The 17,371-nt window shown below is 38.9% G+C and overlaps 1 protein-coding gene across 4 annotated transcripts in view; it reads right to left on the bottom strand.

Annotated features, from left to right (window-relative positions):
• Nucleotides 1-17,371, bottom strand: part of RABEP1 (rabaptin, RAB GTPase binding effector protein 1) — a 49,213-nt gene that overhangs the window by 7,844 nt on the left and 23,998 nt on the right. For 3 of the 4 annotated variants that reach the window (XM_063342407.1, XM_063342410.1, XM_063342408.1), the window contains exons 5-11: nucleotides 12,147-12,266; nucleotides 9,319-9,454; nucleotides 8,377-8,555; nucleotides 7,419-7,544; nucleotides 4,273-4,740; nucleotides 2,021-2,125; nucleotides 1,142-1,258 (exon numbers count right to left, since the gene is read on the bottom strand). In XM_063342407.1, the coding sequence (XP_063198477.1) occupies nucleotides 1,142-1,258; nucleotides 2,021-2,125; nucleotides 4,273-4,740; nucleotides 7,419-7,544; nucleotides 8,377-8,555; nucleotides 9,319-9,454; nucleotides 12,147-12,266 (1,251 nt within the window). The remainder of the gene's footprint in view (nucleotides 1-1,141; nucleotides 1,259-2,020; nucleotides 2,126-4,272; nucleotides 4,741-7,418; nucleotides 7,545-8,376; nucleotides 8,556-9,318; nucleotides 9,455-12,146; nucleotides 12,267-17,371) is intronic. The other variant, XM_063342409.1, reaches the window with a different exon arrangement.

The raw sequence follows: 17,371 nt of genomic DNA, 5'->3' as shown, positions 1-17,371 counted from the left end.
ATTCCTTACTCAGTAAAGCAGTAATGCAGTTCAGTCAGTAGGAAGAGATGCTGTTCTTCAATACCAACAATATACTTATATTCTATTTACCAAACTCTAAACAACAAATAAACAGTTAATTCTAATCAAACTTGAATGTAAGCCAGTTCAGAGACACTGAAGGGAAACTACAGAGCTACTACCTAAGTTTTCAGCATTTTCTTTAAGGTAACTTTTGGTACCTTTCTCTGAAAGCATAGATCTTCAAAAGCTTTACCATTAAGTTATTCTACAACACCACACGCTTAACAGTCAGATTAAGCATTACTTAATTAAGAGCACCCTGGTACAGCCAAAAGAAAGAATGTATAAACACATTTCTGTCATCTGAGAGACTTTGCCTAATGACGACTGTTTCTTTAATAAGAAAAAAAATACTGGGTGGGATGGCAGAGAGAAAGTCTTCCAGCTCAAGTGAAGTAAATTCAATGTCTTGTACACAGCATTTACCTCAAATTGTAATCTTTTACAGGCCAAAGAAGATGACTTTTTTTTTTTTTAAAGCTGTGACTACCACACATTCTATTTGGTTCCATTGTTCCAGGAGAGTTGTGTACATGTCTCAGACTGAAAAATCTTTTCAGTACGCTATTTTTTTTTTTTACAGAAGTTTAGTGCACATTTTGGACCAACTACTGTTACTGCCTGCTCAGATACTCAGGAACTGTACGTCTTCACCACAAGTCCCTTAACTGGGTGTCAAGTATCGATGAGAGCAAGTGGTATGAATAGTACCACTCTTCGGCCAAGGACAGCGACCAAGAACACTGGGCTACTTTCGAATGTTTGGGTGATTTCATACACAGGTCACTTCAAAACTTTAAACACTACTCAAATCCCAGTTATCATATCTGTAATGGATTTCAAGATTTGAGATGAAACTTTAGGGCCAAAAGTGGATAACATGGTATTGGAGACATGTCAGACTTCTCTAGAAACTGTGGCAGACTCAGGTGGAGCATAACTAACCCTAGAAATTCTCATTTTTGTTGCTTCTACAACAGGTAGTCCATCCGTATCTAACAGAAGACAAGGGTTCTTATTACATACTTTTGAATAACATTTCATTATTCCTACCATCTTGATGAGAAAATGCTTGTACCTGATTAGAGGAGTCCTCAGCGCTTTGTTTCATGTAATCCTCCAATTCCTGTTTATCTTTCGTTGTCTTTTCCAGCTGGTCATTAGCCTGTCTCAGCATCACCTGCAGCTTTTTCACCTGTGTTGTTACAACAAAATAATACAGTTTTCCACTCTTTTGGGGAGTATTTACTTCCTGAACACAAACATAACCCACCCCATCGCACCCCAAACCACAAAACAGAGTCCTCCAAACCCTGTGCAGCCCAGAAGTGCCTTTGCTGTTCTTCCGAAACAGCCCGCATCACAGATTATACCTATAAGGAAACATGGAACACCAAACTGCACTGGACCTTCGCCATGCAATGACTTCAATCACTCATTTCAAAGCGGAATGTGACTCATGCCTCCTGTACCCATCTGAAAACCGTTCTTCAGTATATGGCAGGAAACAAACATCCTCCAATAATTTACAGTCATTTTATGCTGGTAGGAGGAGGTCCTCTAATTTTCCCTTTGCTGTTAACAATTCATGCAGTATGAACGGTAATAGAATTCAATGCATGAAAGGCATTTTAGAATATAAATTATGAAAGATACTGACTTCATCATGAGCAAAATACTTTTTATAGAACAGTGCCTTTACTGCATGGTCTTACAGCACCGGATGAAGTGGTTCTCCAGAGTGAATCCCTAAGAAATAGGTACACGTGGTGCTCATGGTCACACAACAGTAACAAAACAGGCTATGTCAATAAAATGTCAGAAGTTATCCAGATTTTAAGCATGCTGATATTGTTCAATTAAAACCAATGAATAAACCAGCAGACGGTTCACTGTTGCAACCTTAGTAGTACGAACAACTACAGAAGTCTTGCTAAAGCTTGAAGAGAAATCCCACCTGGTCTCTTGTCTCAGCCTCCTGAATCTGGATACCTTGCAACTGCTTCTCATAATTCGAGCACATATCACAGCGTCTACCCAGCTTGTTCCCTGCATTCTGCACCTGGAGAACACAGAGTTATCACCTGCCATAAAGGCCATAAAATTCTTCAAGGAATGCAGGAGCGCTACGTACTCGCAGGTGTGTTGTGTGATCACAAAATATTAGGGATAAAAGACAGCAGCAGAATCACGTAATGGCAAGATTAAGTTGCTCTACAAGTAAAGGATAATGTACATCAGCTGCAGGATACCAGCTTTTTCTGGCACAAGTCCCACTATCAGCACAAAAGTAATACGCCATGACATGTAAGAGTTTATCAAGTCAGTCACTGTGTCCTTTTGAAATATATTGCTTAATTACCTGTATAGAAACAGACATCTCAGAGAAAAGCTTGCATGAAAAAATGCTACCGTCTGTTGCAATTATGTTATACTACAAATCACATTATAAACACAATACTTCAGTGTTTGGTTTTTTGTTTTGGGGTGGGGTTTTTTTTTGGTGTGTGTGTGTTTGGGGGTGTTTTGTTTTGATTTAAATCAACATAAGCCAATTAAAAAGCAAGTCACTTAATCAGGTCAGGACTTCCTTCAATCTTTTTCTTCTCGTAGCCGAGCTTTGAATATTTTTCAATGGCACATACTAATTTTGTTCTACAACAGTCATCAAGCTTTGTTTACTTTTTAATACCCTCCTCCAGTATTGCTCAGTATCAGAGACTGAATAACCAGCTAAAAGAACAATTGGGAAAGAATAAAGTAAAAGTCAGACAGATTTTTAAAAAAGAAAATAAAAAAAAACAAAGAGGAGGGGGGAAAAAAAAGCGTTGGGATGTGCAGCAGGGAAACAAAGAGTAAACCAGCTGCCATTTTGAAATTGCAATGGGTCTGGCCAGGGGGACAAATGAAGTATTATCAAAGCTGCAAGCTAGGTTTGAGCTGAAAATTTGTATTCGCTGCTTCATGTCCCACCCACACAGAGAGGCATTCGCATACCCTGCCTTTACTCCTGCCTCCAGAAACACGTGGGAAGCAGTGCTGTTCTTTTCTGAATTCTAAGAAACGGTTGGAGTAAAATTTCATCCAAATGTCAACAGGGCAAGGAAATTCTCAAGAGTAGAGGATTTAAGTCAGCTCTGAGATCATGACATGGTAATTTCTCCAGATATTACAAATAAGTAGCAACACACAAAACAGCAACTTTACAATAGGTTTGGAGAGACCTCCTAAGTCATGATTTGCAGATAAGCTGAATTTCGACAAGTTGAGGAAAGAAAATATCACTAGTTCTTCACTTCACCTGTCCTCTGCCTGGCCTCTCCTCTTGCACTGCATTCTTACCTTCCTTTCTTCTACCCCTATTTTGGCTTCCTTTTCACCCATTATGGATTGTATCCCCTCCCCCCGCTCCTTCTTCCCCGTAAAGCGTTGCTCCTTGGCCTCTCTTCTTCTGAAAGAGTAACCACAGGAGCCCCACAATACTCCTCTTTTCAAGCAATAAACCAAATGCAAGCTTTGAACTGGCATCATATAAAGCTGCTGAAAAACTGACAGGCAGAACACCCAGAAGCAACGATTTCCCTGGTCACCCATACCGAAACTGGCAAGCGTTACATCTAATCTGCCACTTGTCGCTAGCTGAAATTGGTTTCTGATGAGGCAAGTCCCCAGCAATTTTCTGAGGCTTCCTTTGTGGTAGCTTTGTGTGTTTTGCATATCTTGGCTGCTCACTTCTAAATTGCACTCCATGCAGAATCCTCAGTAAAACTCTGGCGTACAAACCAACACTGTTAGCTCTGCTCCTTTTGTTAATCTTTGCGCTTTCCTAGTCACCCCCAGTTGCACTGTAACGTCCTTTCCTTAGTTTCCCGTTTTCTCCTTTTCTTTGAGTTCTCCCATCATTTTTCACCCCCTCATGTATTTACGAGATCAACAGCTACCTCTGCCAGACCCTCCCCTAAGTGCAAAACCATCCTGTATTTAGTAAAGCTGACTCTCCCACGATGGAGTCAGGCAATACGGTTTGCATCAGCTGTGCTTTACCTACGGAAGTATTCCAAGGGAGAAAAGTGAACAGCTGCATATGATGCTACCCATTTCCTTTGGTGCCTGACTCCGTGTAAAGTAAATTAGGAAGAGCTGTCACCCAGCAGACAGCCCACAACGCGCCGGCAGCGGTCAGAGCAGAGGCACACAGTGGGTACTCACCTCCTTCTGCAGCAGGTTCCACTCCGTCTCGCTAACCAAGCGGTAACCGCTAGGAGACACATAAGCGCTTTCTACCCCTTGTGTAACACTGGAAAGAAGCGAAGCAGTCTCTTCTTGCTCTGGTGTCATTGCTTTGATTGCTTTTTCCTGATCTTTGGTTAACATGAACCCACTTGGCATTTGCAGAGACCCAAGGGAAGCTGTATCAAAGTTCTCGGACACTGAATCTGCTCCAACAAGTGGTCCAAAATCTGACTCATCCAGGTTCCCAGCAGATTTTGCTTTGTTATTGTATCCTAAAGCTTTGGACTGTAAAGATCCAGATGTTCCCAGACTGTCTGTTGACTGCGCTCTCCGTAGTCCATCTTTAAACATATCATTATCTGATTTATTGAAAGATTCGCCAGAAGAAAGAAGCAAGTCTGCATCCAATGAATGGACTGAGCCATGGGTGCTATTTACTTGCACCTGGAATTGAAAAAAAAAAAAAAAGGGAAGAAAAAAAAAACCTATATACTCCGTTCTAGAAGCATGGTACAAAAGGAATGCTGGCCACTAGTTATCAGATATGGTAAAGGTAAGTTTAAGTTGGCTTTGGCAAGAACATCTGACCAGTAAGCTTAACACGGCAGAGAAAAGGATAGAGAACTGAAATATACCAGCTAGAATTAAAAAGACAAAACAAACAAACAAGCAAAAGAAGTCTTCTCTTAACAGAATGCTTTTGTAAGAACCTGTCTTCCTGCCAGACAAGCAAGGACACAGTCACCTTACATCTTCCAACGTTTGAAACAAGATGCTTCTTCCACTGGAGAGATACTTGCAATATCACTTCTAGAACTATAATCTACACAACGGAAGGCAAATACTCCACTTCCACAAGTAAATTCAGAAGTCTTTCATAAACCAAAAAATTCTACGTTAACATAAAAATAAATGGAGGAAGATATACTTGAAATCTAACACTGACAAGTGAATATTCTTCTTCTGTTTCTTTCTTCTGCTTTGAGTGTCTGACAAAATACTGTCTAAGAAACAAATATCTTCTTTAAAATATTATTTGTACATAAAATAAAATGAAAAGGGAAAAGGCTGTGCTTAAACACAAAGACATCCTAGGGAATGCCAATACCAAAAGCCACACCAACTGTCCTGTGACGTGTATAAGGCACATTAAGTCTCTTGATCTATTTTTATTTATTTGTAGCAGTTAAAAAGAGAGCAGTAATGCTTTATTTAAAAAGCATATGACCGCTTTCAAAATACCTTCCAATATACTATGCACTTCTGGTTTGCCATTAGACATATAAGGCAAGTATCACTGAAAACAAGCCTCTCCAGAAAAAATATCATTTCCGAAATAGGTCCAGCACAGACTAGCAGGCAGCTGGGACCTCCATATAGGTGTTTATAACTTGTAACAATATATTATGTATTACTGGTTTTATGACTGTGGTAAATGCCTTGTTTTAAGCATTTTTAGGCATATTTACATTTATTTTAATACGTGCATATATATGAGTTTAAGTTCATAACAAAGAGTCAAGAGAATACGGCCTTACATAAAACTGCATCTTCAGACAACAACCATTTGGTGATACAGTTCATAAATCGTTTGTTTGTATTGCAAACTGCTCAACAGAGAAGAGCTCAGAAGTCAAATTATGACAAGTTATGAGACATGACTGATAATACGATACATTACCACTTGTAAAACACATTCTGTACAGCTAAAAAAGGTCATAAATAGCAACAAAAACCCAAATCCATAAGCAAAACCAAAACCAGTCTGGAAACTATACCCTTACTCAAAATGTAAAGTTTTCCATTATGTATAATTCCTAGAATTAGATAAATATTGTGGTTAAGGGTCTAAAGAGTATCCTGGGAACCGAGATTAAAGAAAATATCGGAAGACAAAACTTTTGTTTGCCATAAATAGGTCTCACTTGCATACCTGGATACAGAAGTGTTAGTATACAACACAGGATTTGAAATAGAAAAAGTTGTAGCCTTACCGTAGGATAAAGCGTAGAACTACATCTAAGCTACATTTACACATTACGATTCTGAACACCCCTCTGCACTCTGAACTGTTACCCATCGTTGATAAGAATAAAAAGCAGACTCTAGAAGTATATATGCCCCCCCCCCCAAAAAAAAAAGAAAATAAAACAGGCAAAATACCAGTTGACACTGTAAATTGCCAAATCTCAAAGCTTACATCAGCTTCTATAGCCCAAACTTGGTTTGTTTTAATTAATTTGTCTCTGTTTTGACTTACAAAACTGAAATGGAGCCTGTCAGATGATCAGCTAAACAAGCGAAATGTAGCGGGAAAGGATAATTGCCCATTTTGATATTGTTTACAAGTTCCAATCTATGTGCTCACTGGACTTGTTTCTTCACAAGTGAAAAGCTCAGGCAAATTTCAAATACAATTTCAGCTAGTCCCAGTGTGCGGCTATCCACACCACCCAAAAGGCTTGCTAACTTATAACATCCAGCGATATCATTTTTTTCTGGCTGCTATAATTACTAATAGAGCTCGAGCAGCTCCTGTAAAAACTTTTTGCCAAGCCAGTAGCTGGGGCTCAGCACCCTTATTCTTGGTTGCTGAACAGATGTGGCCAGAAACCTCTGCTTGCACCGTTGGGTGTAGCTTAATACATACAGACACACACGTCGTGCTGTTTTGTACGGGCTAAGCAACCGGCTAACTTCACCATCAGCGATCTCACACTTGTCTCACCAGTGGAAGTTTAGTACAGAGTTCAACAAGTACATCAGCAAAGTAGCTACAGCACACTTGCTGAATTTTCCGATATAATTGGTCTAATTCTCAACATTTAGGTGTGTTAGAATGTGGTTACAGATCCCAAGAGTATTTAACAGCAGTTAACACCCAGAAAGCAAGAACTAAATTACAGTTTTTAACAGCACCTCTCAAAGGAATGTGAAATATTGTCTTCCAATCTTTATTAGAATTTACATATTCAAGTGCAACTCTGAAGATTTTTCATTGCTTAATAAGAATTATAAGCTACAGAGAATAAAAGGCACTAAGTTTGCATTTGTATTTATAATCAACACCCCGAGGAACGCGCGAGTGCTCAAAGCTGCTTTGAACTATCCAATTGCTTTACCTCTTCATTAGAGAGCTGGGCGAGGGTTTCCTCTTGGGCTAGAGAGCATGAAGCTTTCGTTTCATCATCTGAATCTTTTTGCTTCTGCTCCTTTCTCTTGCTAAGCCTTTGCTGATCATCCTCTTCCTAGAAATTGGTGGTGGATAGAGAACATAGATAAGGGGGATTCGATTTTGCTGTAGCGGTCACGACATTAGCTGTCATGATAAACAAAGGTGGCACTGGAAAAGATTATTTTGGTTAAAACCCCAGTATTTATCACGTAAGGATTCTTTTGGTTAAAAATCACTGGCTATTGGATGGAACCTGATAGCATACTTGCATCGCTAAGGGCCCCATTAACAGCCATTCTACAAGCATTAAAACCAAATGTGAAAATAAGAAGTGACCTGATCACTCTAAACACTGGAATATAACTTATGGAAAAAGAATCAAAAGAAAGACATACTAGAATACTAAGTCATAAAGTGTGAACATAATCACTTGCATACGCTAATTTAAAATTAAGTTCTTAATTTATGCCTGAACTAGGCATTGTATTGGAAAAACCTAGAAAGAAGTGAAACTTGCTTCTTAACATCCTTAACCCAGATGTTTTGTGTCATAGATTACTGTTTCTTCCTCTAATATTATCCTCTGGATATTATTACCTTTTCACTCAATATTTGCAACATTACTTTTAAAGTTACTATATACATTAATCTTAAAATATTCACACAAATGTGGAGTTTTTGTTATACATGTCAGCTGTCATTCAAATGGAGAATTTCTATTAAAACTGTCAGCTATAATTTTTTGAAATAGTAACACACTTAAATAACTTGTCTCCAACATGTGATTTCCATACCTGTTATAACACATTAAACCTACAGTACTTAAAAAAAAAAAAAGGCAGGGGTGGGAGAGAGAGAGAAGAAAAAACAAAAAAAAAAAAAGAAAGAGGAAAGCAGCAAGTAACCTGATCCTTTTTTTTCAGTTCTTCAACTTGTCGGAGCTGCTCAGAGGTCAGAACAATTTCCATACGTTGCATGTCCCTCATCAGCAGACGCTGAGACTCCAAGAACTGGTCGTTGGCTTTTTGCCATGTGTGTTTCAACTGGTTGTGCTGCTGTCGCTCTTGCTCTAAGAGATGGCAGACTATTCAAAAATAGAAAGAGTCATTCTGAACCAGAATTTTTTTAACGTCTTTTCCAAAGAGAAGCATTTTCATGAATAAAAGTAATTATTGTTCTAATCAAGAACAGTCAGGCTTTGTTCAACAACTATTTAGGATGAAATAAGACATTTTCTTAATTCCCAAACTTGGCTTGTGATTAGGTATGTATTACTGACAGTTTAACATTTCCCAATTAGAAGACTAACGCCTTAACTTCATTCATGAATTCTAATAGCTTTTTTTTTTTTTAATTGCTGGTTTCAAAAAGACTGTCTTCTACGCCCCTGTTTATTTCAACAGAAGGTTCCATTTTTCATTCCTCAGCAGTGATTCTGCGCTGTACCAGCATGCCTGTACATTTACACATCCATTCCACTACCAGGCATTCCGAAGTGACATACCTCAGAGATATATCGATACACTATGGAAAAAATGCTCATAATTGCACACAAATAAAAGACAGCAGTAAAATCGCTTCAGTAAGAAGGAAACTTGCAATACTCTAAGAACTTAGCAGAATTTCAACAGCATCCCTCGAGAGAATGAATGGCTCTGTTGTTGTTCTCTGTCATAAAAGAACTCCACATTCAACCCTTCTGTCAACATTTCAAGGGCTTTCACATTTAAAAGTGCCCCAATTTCTTTAAATCCAATTCAAATAAGAAATCAGAAAGGGAGAAACGGCTGTGTTGGTTTTTACATCTTAGCGTAAGAGAGTCAATAGGATTATTATTAAATAGGTACCTTCATGAAGTTCTTTCCGCAACTTCTCTGCATCTTCTTGCAAGACTGATTTTTGCGTGTTGAGAACAGCCACATACATCTCTAAGTCTGTCCGACATGACTTCTCGGCTTCCAAATAATGGTTCAGTTCTTTAACCTGAATAAAAAGAAGGAAATCCACCGTCTCAGTGGAGGAATGCTCTCAGGCATTTCCTCTTTCCTAGAAGTTACAGTGTCGCCTGTTTGGCTAACATACAGGTGCTGAAGTCAAGTTTATTTCCAGAAATCACAAATACTCAAATATAAGTGTGCAATTTTTATTTATTTCTGAATCTGTATTTATTTCTGAATACATTACTCATTAAAATTCTGCTAAATCAAACATACCAGTATATTTATAGAGTTGCCACAGTTGGATCACAGCAGCAGTGGCACTGAGCACAGAGGTGGTAAGGAGGCTAAGAACAGCAAACAAGGAAGCAATCCTTTAATTAGCATTGATAAGCCAACAACTAAGTTCTGCATTTGGTTTTGGGTTTCCTACTCCAAAGAAGATGAGGAGACGGACGGTTCAAAATAGCACAGTAACAGTAGTCAGAAAACACGACTATGAGGCGAGCTTGAACTAAACCAGGGATGGTAAGACTAAGGAGAGAGAAGACTGGGGTACAGACAAGAAGAAAAACATTCAAACCCATTAAAGGTTGCTGCAAAAAGAAAGGAAAATATGTTCATGGAGGATGGGATGTAAAGCAATTACAGCAAGAAAGACTGAAGAAGCAGATTAGGATTCTTTTTTCTTCTTGTTTTTTAAATAGCAAAGCTAACAAAGAACTGGAACGAACATCCTGCAGAGCTTGGGTACCAAGTCTTCTGTCTGCAAGTCATTTAGCCATTGAAATGGGGAAATCTGAGTCCCAGAGAATAACCCTTGGGAAGGACGGAAGAGGGAGGGGGGAAAACTAAAAACCCACCAAAGCAGAAGAAATGAATTGTTTTGCTAATCCAGCTAAATACTTGACACTGAAAAACAAAATTACATGACTCGAACAGATTCAAGGGATTTCAACGCGACCAACAGAAAAGCCAAATGTATCGCTTGTTCTGCACGTGCCAGTGCTCATATCAGTCTAGTAATATAAATCATGTAAATACCTTGCATATTTAGAGTGCTGTAGATTAAAGTACTTTAACAACTTCCCAAGTTTGTGTTTAAACATCTCCTTGGTAGATACAAAATAGCGGTTCTTTCCCATTAGGCTAAAAAGGTGACTTGAAATAGGACTATTGGCAACTTCAGGCAGAAGGAAGAATGAACTGGAATCAACCACAGGTAAGAATTAAGGGCCTATGTTATTTTCTTTGGTAAGAATCACCACCTAAAGCATGAATTCTTTAAAAACAACCCCTCAAAAAGATTAGAAACGTGAAGAAAGTGATCATTCTCTTTTTTCAAGAGATGTGCGCTTGTGTTTTACTCATCCCATAGAACAACATGCTCAGATTTTAGAGGACTGACAGAGAAACTGACACAATTCCTGGTCCAGAAACACTGTCAATTTTACCCAGGCCTTGCCTGTAAGGAAAGAGGGAGACAAAAATGACCTATGATTTTTATAACCAAATTCAGCAAAAAAGTCCTAAGAAAAGTAATAGACTACTCTTAAGAAAAGAAGAAGGAAAAAAAAAAAGAAAAAAAAGTGTTCTGAGAGCAAGCAAGCAAGAGAAGGTTTGTGTTTCCTCATCTTCCCCAAATTCAGCCTGGCAAGGAAAAGGAAGTATTATTTGCATGAAGGAAAAAAGCAGAACTACCCAGAGAACTACGATTCCTAGGAACATTTCGATCTCAAAAATTTGACCTATAAAGCAATCCACAAAGAATCTATGAAGAAGGAAAACACTCAAGCATGGACCCTCAATCGAGTAAAACTGTTAAGACTGTTAAACGAATTACACTGTTCTCCCAAATCTCTGACAGGCCTCCAAGCTGGACTAAAAGGAAAATTAAAAAAAAAAAAAAAAAAAAGAGAAAGAATTCCAGCAAGTTATGAATATTTAAATTAGAATGCAAGTGATCCAGAAGACAAGGTATTTATTTTGTGTCTTAAAAACGTCCAAATGGTAAGTTAATTTGCTGTTTCAGCCTATTTGAGTTTCAAGATAAAGTATTTGTTACAGAAGACATCTTCATTTCTTTATAAATCAGTACATTAAACGCAACTATCTTACAGTGATGTAGTATTATTTGCCCTTCACAGCTGGTGAGAAAGTTCCGTAGGGGTTCTGACACACCTGAGGAATACGGGAACGCTGGGGAAACCACTTACATTCATTTCTGGCGGCAGTGGCCAGCATCCCTTTCTAGGAATCTGAGGTTTACTTCAAGTTTAAGATATAAAAATTCCGGTGATGTTGCCTCAGCTTTATGCCCAGGATTAGAAAATGAAAGATAGCGGATACTGGATGGAAGTAGATTAAAAGACTTTTGCCAAATGCAAATCTTTCTGTAGCTGCAAGCATGACATTAACCTAAAGGCCAGACTGCTGGAGTAGTGCAAAGCAGCTGTTTTTCTGCAGGTTTTTCTTTTTTAATTTAATAATAAAGCTGCAGCCATGCAATATAAGCTAAACACAGATGACACACCCACATAACTCAACCCTCAAACCAGAAAGATAGGAAAACATATATAGGCCAAGTAAGTTATTTGAGCTGTAGGAGAAAAGATGTATGGCGCACAAAATGTTTCACAATATACGTTTTTCTCTCATAGAAAATTTGACTTTACTTATCTGCACCGAAGTAGCATGATGCGAGATATAATTAGGATACAGTTACAACTCCACCTCACCTTTGATGCCTCTAATTCTTTTATTTTTTCTTCAGCTCCTGTCAATTTCTCCTTCAGCGCTGCGATCTCCTTCTCCATAGGCATCACAACCGAACGCAGCTTCTCGGCATCTTCCTGGGCCTGCAGATAACGCAATAAATTATGAATAACACATTGTCATAGTTTTCACCACAACAGTTCCCATTATCAGAGACATTTGGAGAAAATCTCTATGCCAACAAGAATAGCTGACTAAACTTCCACTTTCAATACTCGTCTTATTGCTATTTATTTAGTCCAGCAGTCATCTCTATGACAACAGGCCGATATTATTCCATTCACAGAAGGCAGTTAAATTTTAAATCCATGTGTGGATTAGGCCACGAATATATGCTTTTAAAGAGAATCTTAGTAAATCTGTCCCTCTTGATACTTGGGAGAAAAATTACAGATCAGGCATTTCAAAATACACACACTTTTCTGTTATTAAAGGCCTATCTGTCCTGCAAACTTGCTGCCACGTGGCACACATGAAAAAAGAAGAGTGTAACACAAGAAGTGCCTGGTGAATTATTGACCATTCATTTGCTTACTCATGAAGTTAAAAGAAAAAGGATCTGCAAAGCAACGCATAGCATAGCTTTGTTCTGTTTTGGAAGACCATTTTTCAACTTTAAATTACTACTAATGTAGCAGGTTTTGGTGTTACTGTACTAGATGTTTCAAAACTATATACAGGCAATTTATCAAAAACCCTGCAATTTTTTCAAAAAATAGTTCTGAAGAGATCAAAGCAGGCCAACAGAATAAGACTGATATGGGGCGTGAGGGGTGGAGACAAAGCCAGGTAAAAATAGTGAGAATTAAAATGAGAAATAGCGTTCAGTGTTCAAATTCTGAATTGCACATGTCAAGGGGTGGCCCTGACATCCCCATTTCTTAACCACTCTGGCTTTCCTACACGGATGCACTGAAAATTTCCCAAGGCAAAGTAACAGCCTCCCATGACAGCTCCCTCAACAGCGAGCAGAACACGCCAACATTCACCGCAGAAAAATTCTTCAAGCCACGAAGAATTTAAGCAACCTAATTTGGGTTGGGTTTATGTGTGAAGGCTCAGAAAGCTCAGTTGTTCTCTGTCTTCTCCTGGAGGAAGTCAGCAGGAAGGGAAAGCAGAGGACGGTGTCCCGAAGCTGACACTTTTCCCAACCCGATCAGCAAAGACGGTCGCTAAAAGATAACATTCATGTCTTGTTTTAACTCTAGACTAGACGGCAGGTCTTAGAGGGTACTCATTTGACTTTCAGTTTCTGGTGAGCTTATTGACAACTGTGTTCTGAGCTAGGCTTTCGGGATGAAAAATAGACAATATTTTAACCATTGAAGTTCTCTAAACTTAAAATTAATAGACAAAATAATATTGCAATACCTGTCAATTATCCAAAAGCTGCCAGGCCCTAAAAAGCTTTAAGGAAAACTCTACAGACAAAACCAATTTCTTCATGTTTCATTCCCTTCTGCTACATTCTGTCACTGCTAGTTTGTGTCTCCAAAGAGTACAAATAAAATTCGTGAGGAAAGCGAGGGCCATCACATGAGGCAGTGAATTCAACACCAGGGACATGTGACGGTGTCACACATACGCACAGATCCCCGCGCTTGCAGCCAGCAACTCACCAGTCACATTTTTCAAACAGATGGGAGCAGGAGATCAACTTCAAAGACAGCTTTATTTTCATTTATTGTATCAGTTCTATTCGTTTAATGCTACCTATAGCCAACTCATATGGACTAAAAACAGGCCAATGTTTTTAGGACTGTTGAATAAGCTTTCTCCTAATTATTCATGATAACTGCAGGAACATTTCACCGCCAGCCTGATTTCACATGGTTCAACACTGAATATAGAGCAACAAACGCATCTGTGCTGGAGCCAGTCAGTTCAGAGAAACAGCCAGAAAGTTCCCCGAAAGCAAAACCCACCCTGTTTAACAGCAGCTAACTGGGAAGACAAAACTGTATCAAATTCCACATGACCGAAAAATTACCCTGTTTTTTACTGCTTGGTAAACAAGAGATGAAGTTTGGCACTGTGGTTGCAACATATTGCAAGTGTTTCATTAAAAAAAAAAAAGCGGGGGGATGGGGAAGGATGCATTTTAAAGGCCAGTGTGATACTGAGATAACACCCAGAACAGCCTGTATCTGCTAAATGAGCGCTGGTCACTCGGTCTTCTTTTGAAGGTAAAGAAGACTGAGACTCCCAAACTGAGGTTAAAGTTCCCACTCAAACTTCTAATAAAACGAGAATATCTGTGCTGTTGAAAATTTCTACATGAAGATATTCCCTGCCCGAGCAAAGCCTGCTCTCCCAACACAGCCCCCGAAGAACAGGCTGGAGGGATCTGCAGACCATGGCGTGAAGATGACCCAAGAGAGAACATGCTGAAAAATGAATCCAAGTCAACACACAAAACACTGCATTGCTGGCCCGACAGCCAGCTACAGCAATCCGGAACATTCTTTACTGTTACTCCAACCAACACTTTTCAGAAGAACAAAATCCCGGCTGGAGAAATCTCAGGCACACACCGTACATGAATTTGTCCTTAAAAACCAAGACAAGCGGAAAACACACAGACACAATTTGAGAATCTCTCTTGAAAGCAGGAGTAAACCACATTCATCTAAATCTATTCCACTGTTCTTTATCATTACCAACGAAAGCAGCTCACTTCTTTATCAGATTTTATGGCCAAGTCTGTCACAGAAATCAGATTACCCTCCCCTTCCAATTTCCCCTCTTCATGTCCTTTCTTGTCGTCTCTCTATGCAAAATACCTGTTCTGCAGACTTCTGCTACTCCGAGTTTGACACAACCGTGCCAGGAAGAGTCTTTATATTCATCGCAGCTCCAGCAGAAAACCAGATCATTTCTTGAATGGAAAATGAGGTTTGAATAAAAAGGACTAACCAAGTTTTGCCATTCTGCAAGACTCATCCCCACCAAGTCATTGCCTGCAGGGAGCCCAGTCATTACTGAGCAGAGAACCTGCATGGAACCACGGTCTGCCACGGCGAGACTGCTTTTAGCATCTGTGATAACAAAAAACCCCAAACCTATCTAGTATTACGAAGCACAGGAAGATGGGAGAGATTTTTATAAATCACCAATATGTCTTCTGAAAGATGAATGACTACGCAAGCACCGCTTATCATCAGAACAAGGTATTTGCCTTTTGTGAGCCAAGAAGAATTTACAGAATACACACAAAGTTTTCAGCACAGATTTCTTAGAAATCATCACTTTATGATAAAAGTCATAGAACACAGAAGTTTTCTACAGAGATTAAGTAATTTGCAGCTGGAAACAGATTTACACAGAAAAGCAAACCCGCTGCTTCCAGACAAACGCGAGTGTTCCACCAGACATGCTCTTCCTGACAAGAGGATGCCCAAGAATGCCAAGCGCCAGGTTTGCAGGCTAGACTGGGATGCTGCCAGCAAAATATCACAATCTAGTCAATACAGTTCAAAACAGTACGCTTATGAAGACATTACCTAGCGGCTCTAAGAGCTCCCAAACCTGGATAAATAACACGCATACATACCAAAACCGTATGCTCAACCAAAGCAGGGAACTTTAAATTCAAAGAGATTATTTACAGAATTTGGAGCAACATTTGCTATCTACCCTTCGTCTCTTTCAGAGGAAAAAGTATGCAGACAACAAGCATAATCATTAGCAATTACGTGGACACAGTATTAAATGTCATGGATTGTTGTTGTTGTTTAAAATGGATTTTATAGCCAAATTGAACACAACTGAACTGAGATACCCAGCCAAGAAGGTCAGTGTCCTGGACAAACATACGGCTTGGGATCTTGTCTCTGCTCTCTCCATTCTTCTTGCCTGGCCTCCCATTAAGAATGCTAGACAATGGCATGCTTTTCTGCTAGTTTTAAGAAATGTGGTATGTGCTGGTACAGCACCTACTCACGGCCCAGAAAGCACAGAGAGCAAAGTACTTTTGTTTTTTATTTTTTCTAACTCCTTTGAGATTTTTGGAGATTCCTTAGAACATCTTGAAGATTAAGATATTTTTTAAAAACTCTTTCCAAATTTATGCTTAAAAATAAAATAAATCCCTCGTTATAATGGAGCATATACAGATAGAGGATGAATACAACATTGTCGGCTGGAAATACCATTTTGCATAAGGAGTTGATCACAAGTCTTCAAAGAGCACATCCCAAGTGATCAAGAAAATTCCTCCTTTCGTACTGACTGCTGATGTATGAATATTCATTATTTTATAGCCAAACACAGCTTTTTGTGGGCTTGGGATTTGCTTGTTGGGTTTTAGGTGAAATGCATGTCCTTTTTCTAATTTTGATCTAATTCTTAGTCTCCTTGAGGAAGAACCTCACAGGTTTAATGACGAAGATTAAAAAGCCCATGCAAAGCAGTTTAAACAATTATTTCGAGCCGCACCCTGAAGCCCAGATTTAGCCCTCCCCCTCGTATTACATAAAGTACATCTTCCTCTGCTTTACAGGACTATAAAGCTTTCCGAGCTCCTATTAGTCACAGATTAATAAATTGATCACCTTTTCCTTTAGTATTACAAGAGATATCGTTTTCCTTTTTTAAAAGGAGTATAGTTAATTGTTATTTATCTGCTATACCAAACTTAAATGCTAACTGGCACATATTAAAACCGTTAAGTGTAGATGAGCTGAGCTGTCATCTGGCACTTGCAACTACAAGTGTTAGACGATCAGTACATTCAGCTTAAAAAAAAAAATAGTCCTGAGATTTTAGTTATTGAAAAGACTGTCTCAGTCAAGAGCCTTTTACACTGAGAACTCTGCATCTTCTGGGTTGTTTCTTCCAGACTCATCACACTGACCCCATTCTGAACCTTCCTTCTAGCTTTAAGCACAGTCTTTTTCCTCTAAACAGGGCTAAAACCCTCTCTTAATAAACAGCTGATGTCTTAAAAATTCCAGTGGCAGTAATTCTGTAGTGAGAACATTGGCAAATAGGCTTTATTCTGACTTCCACCTTTATAAATCAGGCCTAGACGAGGAGCAGTCTCACTAAATACCAAACAACAATTATGCAATTACAACTAGCAATATTCAAGAATCTCTTTAAAAGTCTCAAAACTGCATTTTGCAACACTAATACTGATTGCTTGTTACAACATAGTAAAAATGGGTAAAATAGTTATAACGTGGAA

The sequence above is a fragment of the Chroicocephalus ridibundus genome, chromosome 7 (genome assembly GCF_963924245.1).
Source record: "Chroicocephalus ridibundus chromosome 7, bChrRid1.1, whole genome shotgun sequence".
In the NCBI taxonomy this organism is placed as follows: Eukaryota; Metazoa; Chordata; class Aves; order Charadriiformes; family Laridae; genus Chroicocephalus; species Chroicocephalus ridibundus.
The sequence above is the reverse complement of the archived record's forward strand: the minus strand, read 5'-3'. Positions and strand labels throughout refer to the sequence as shown.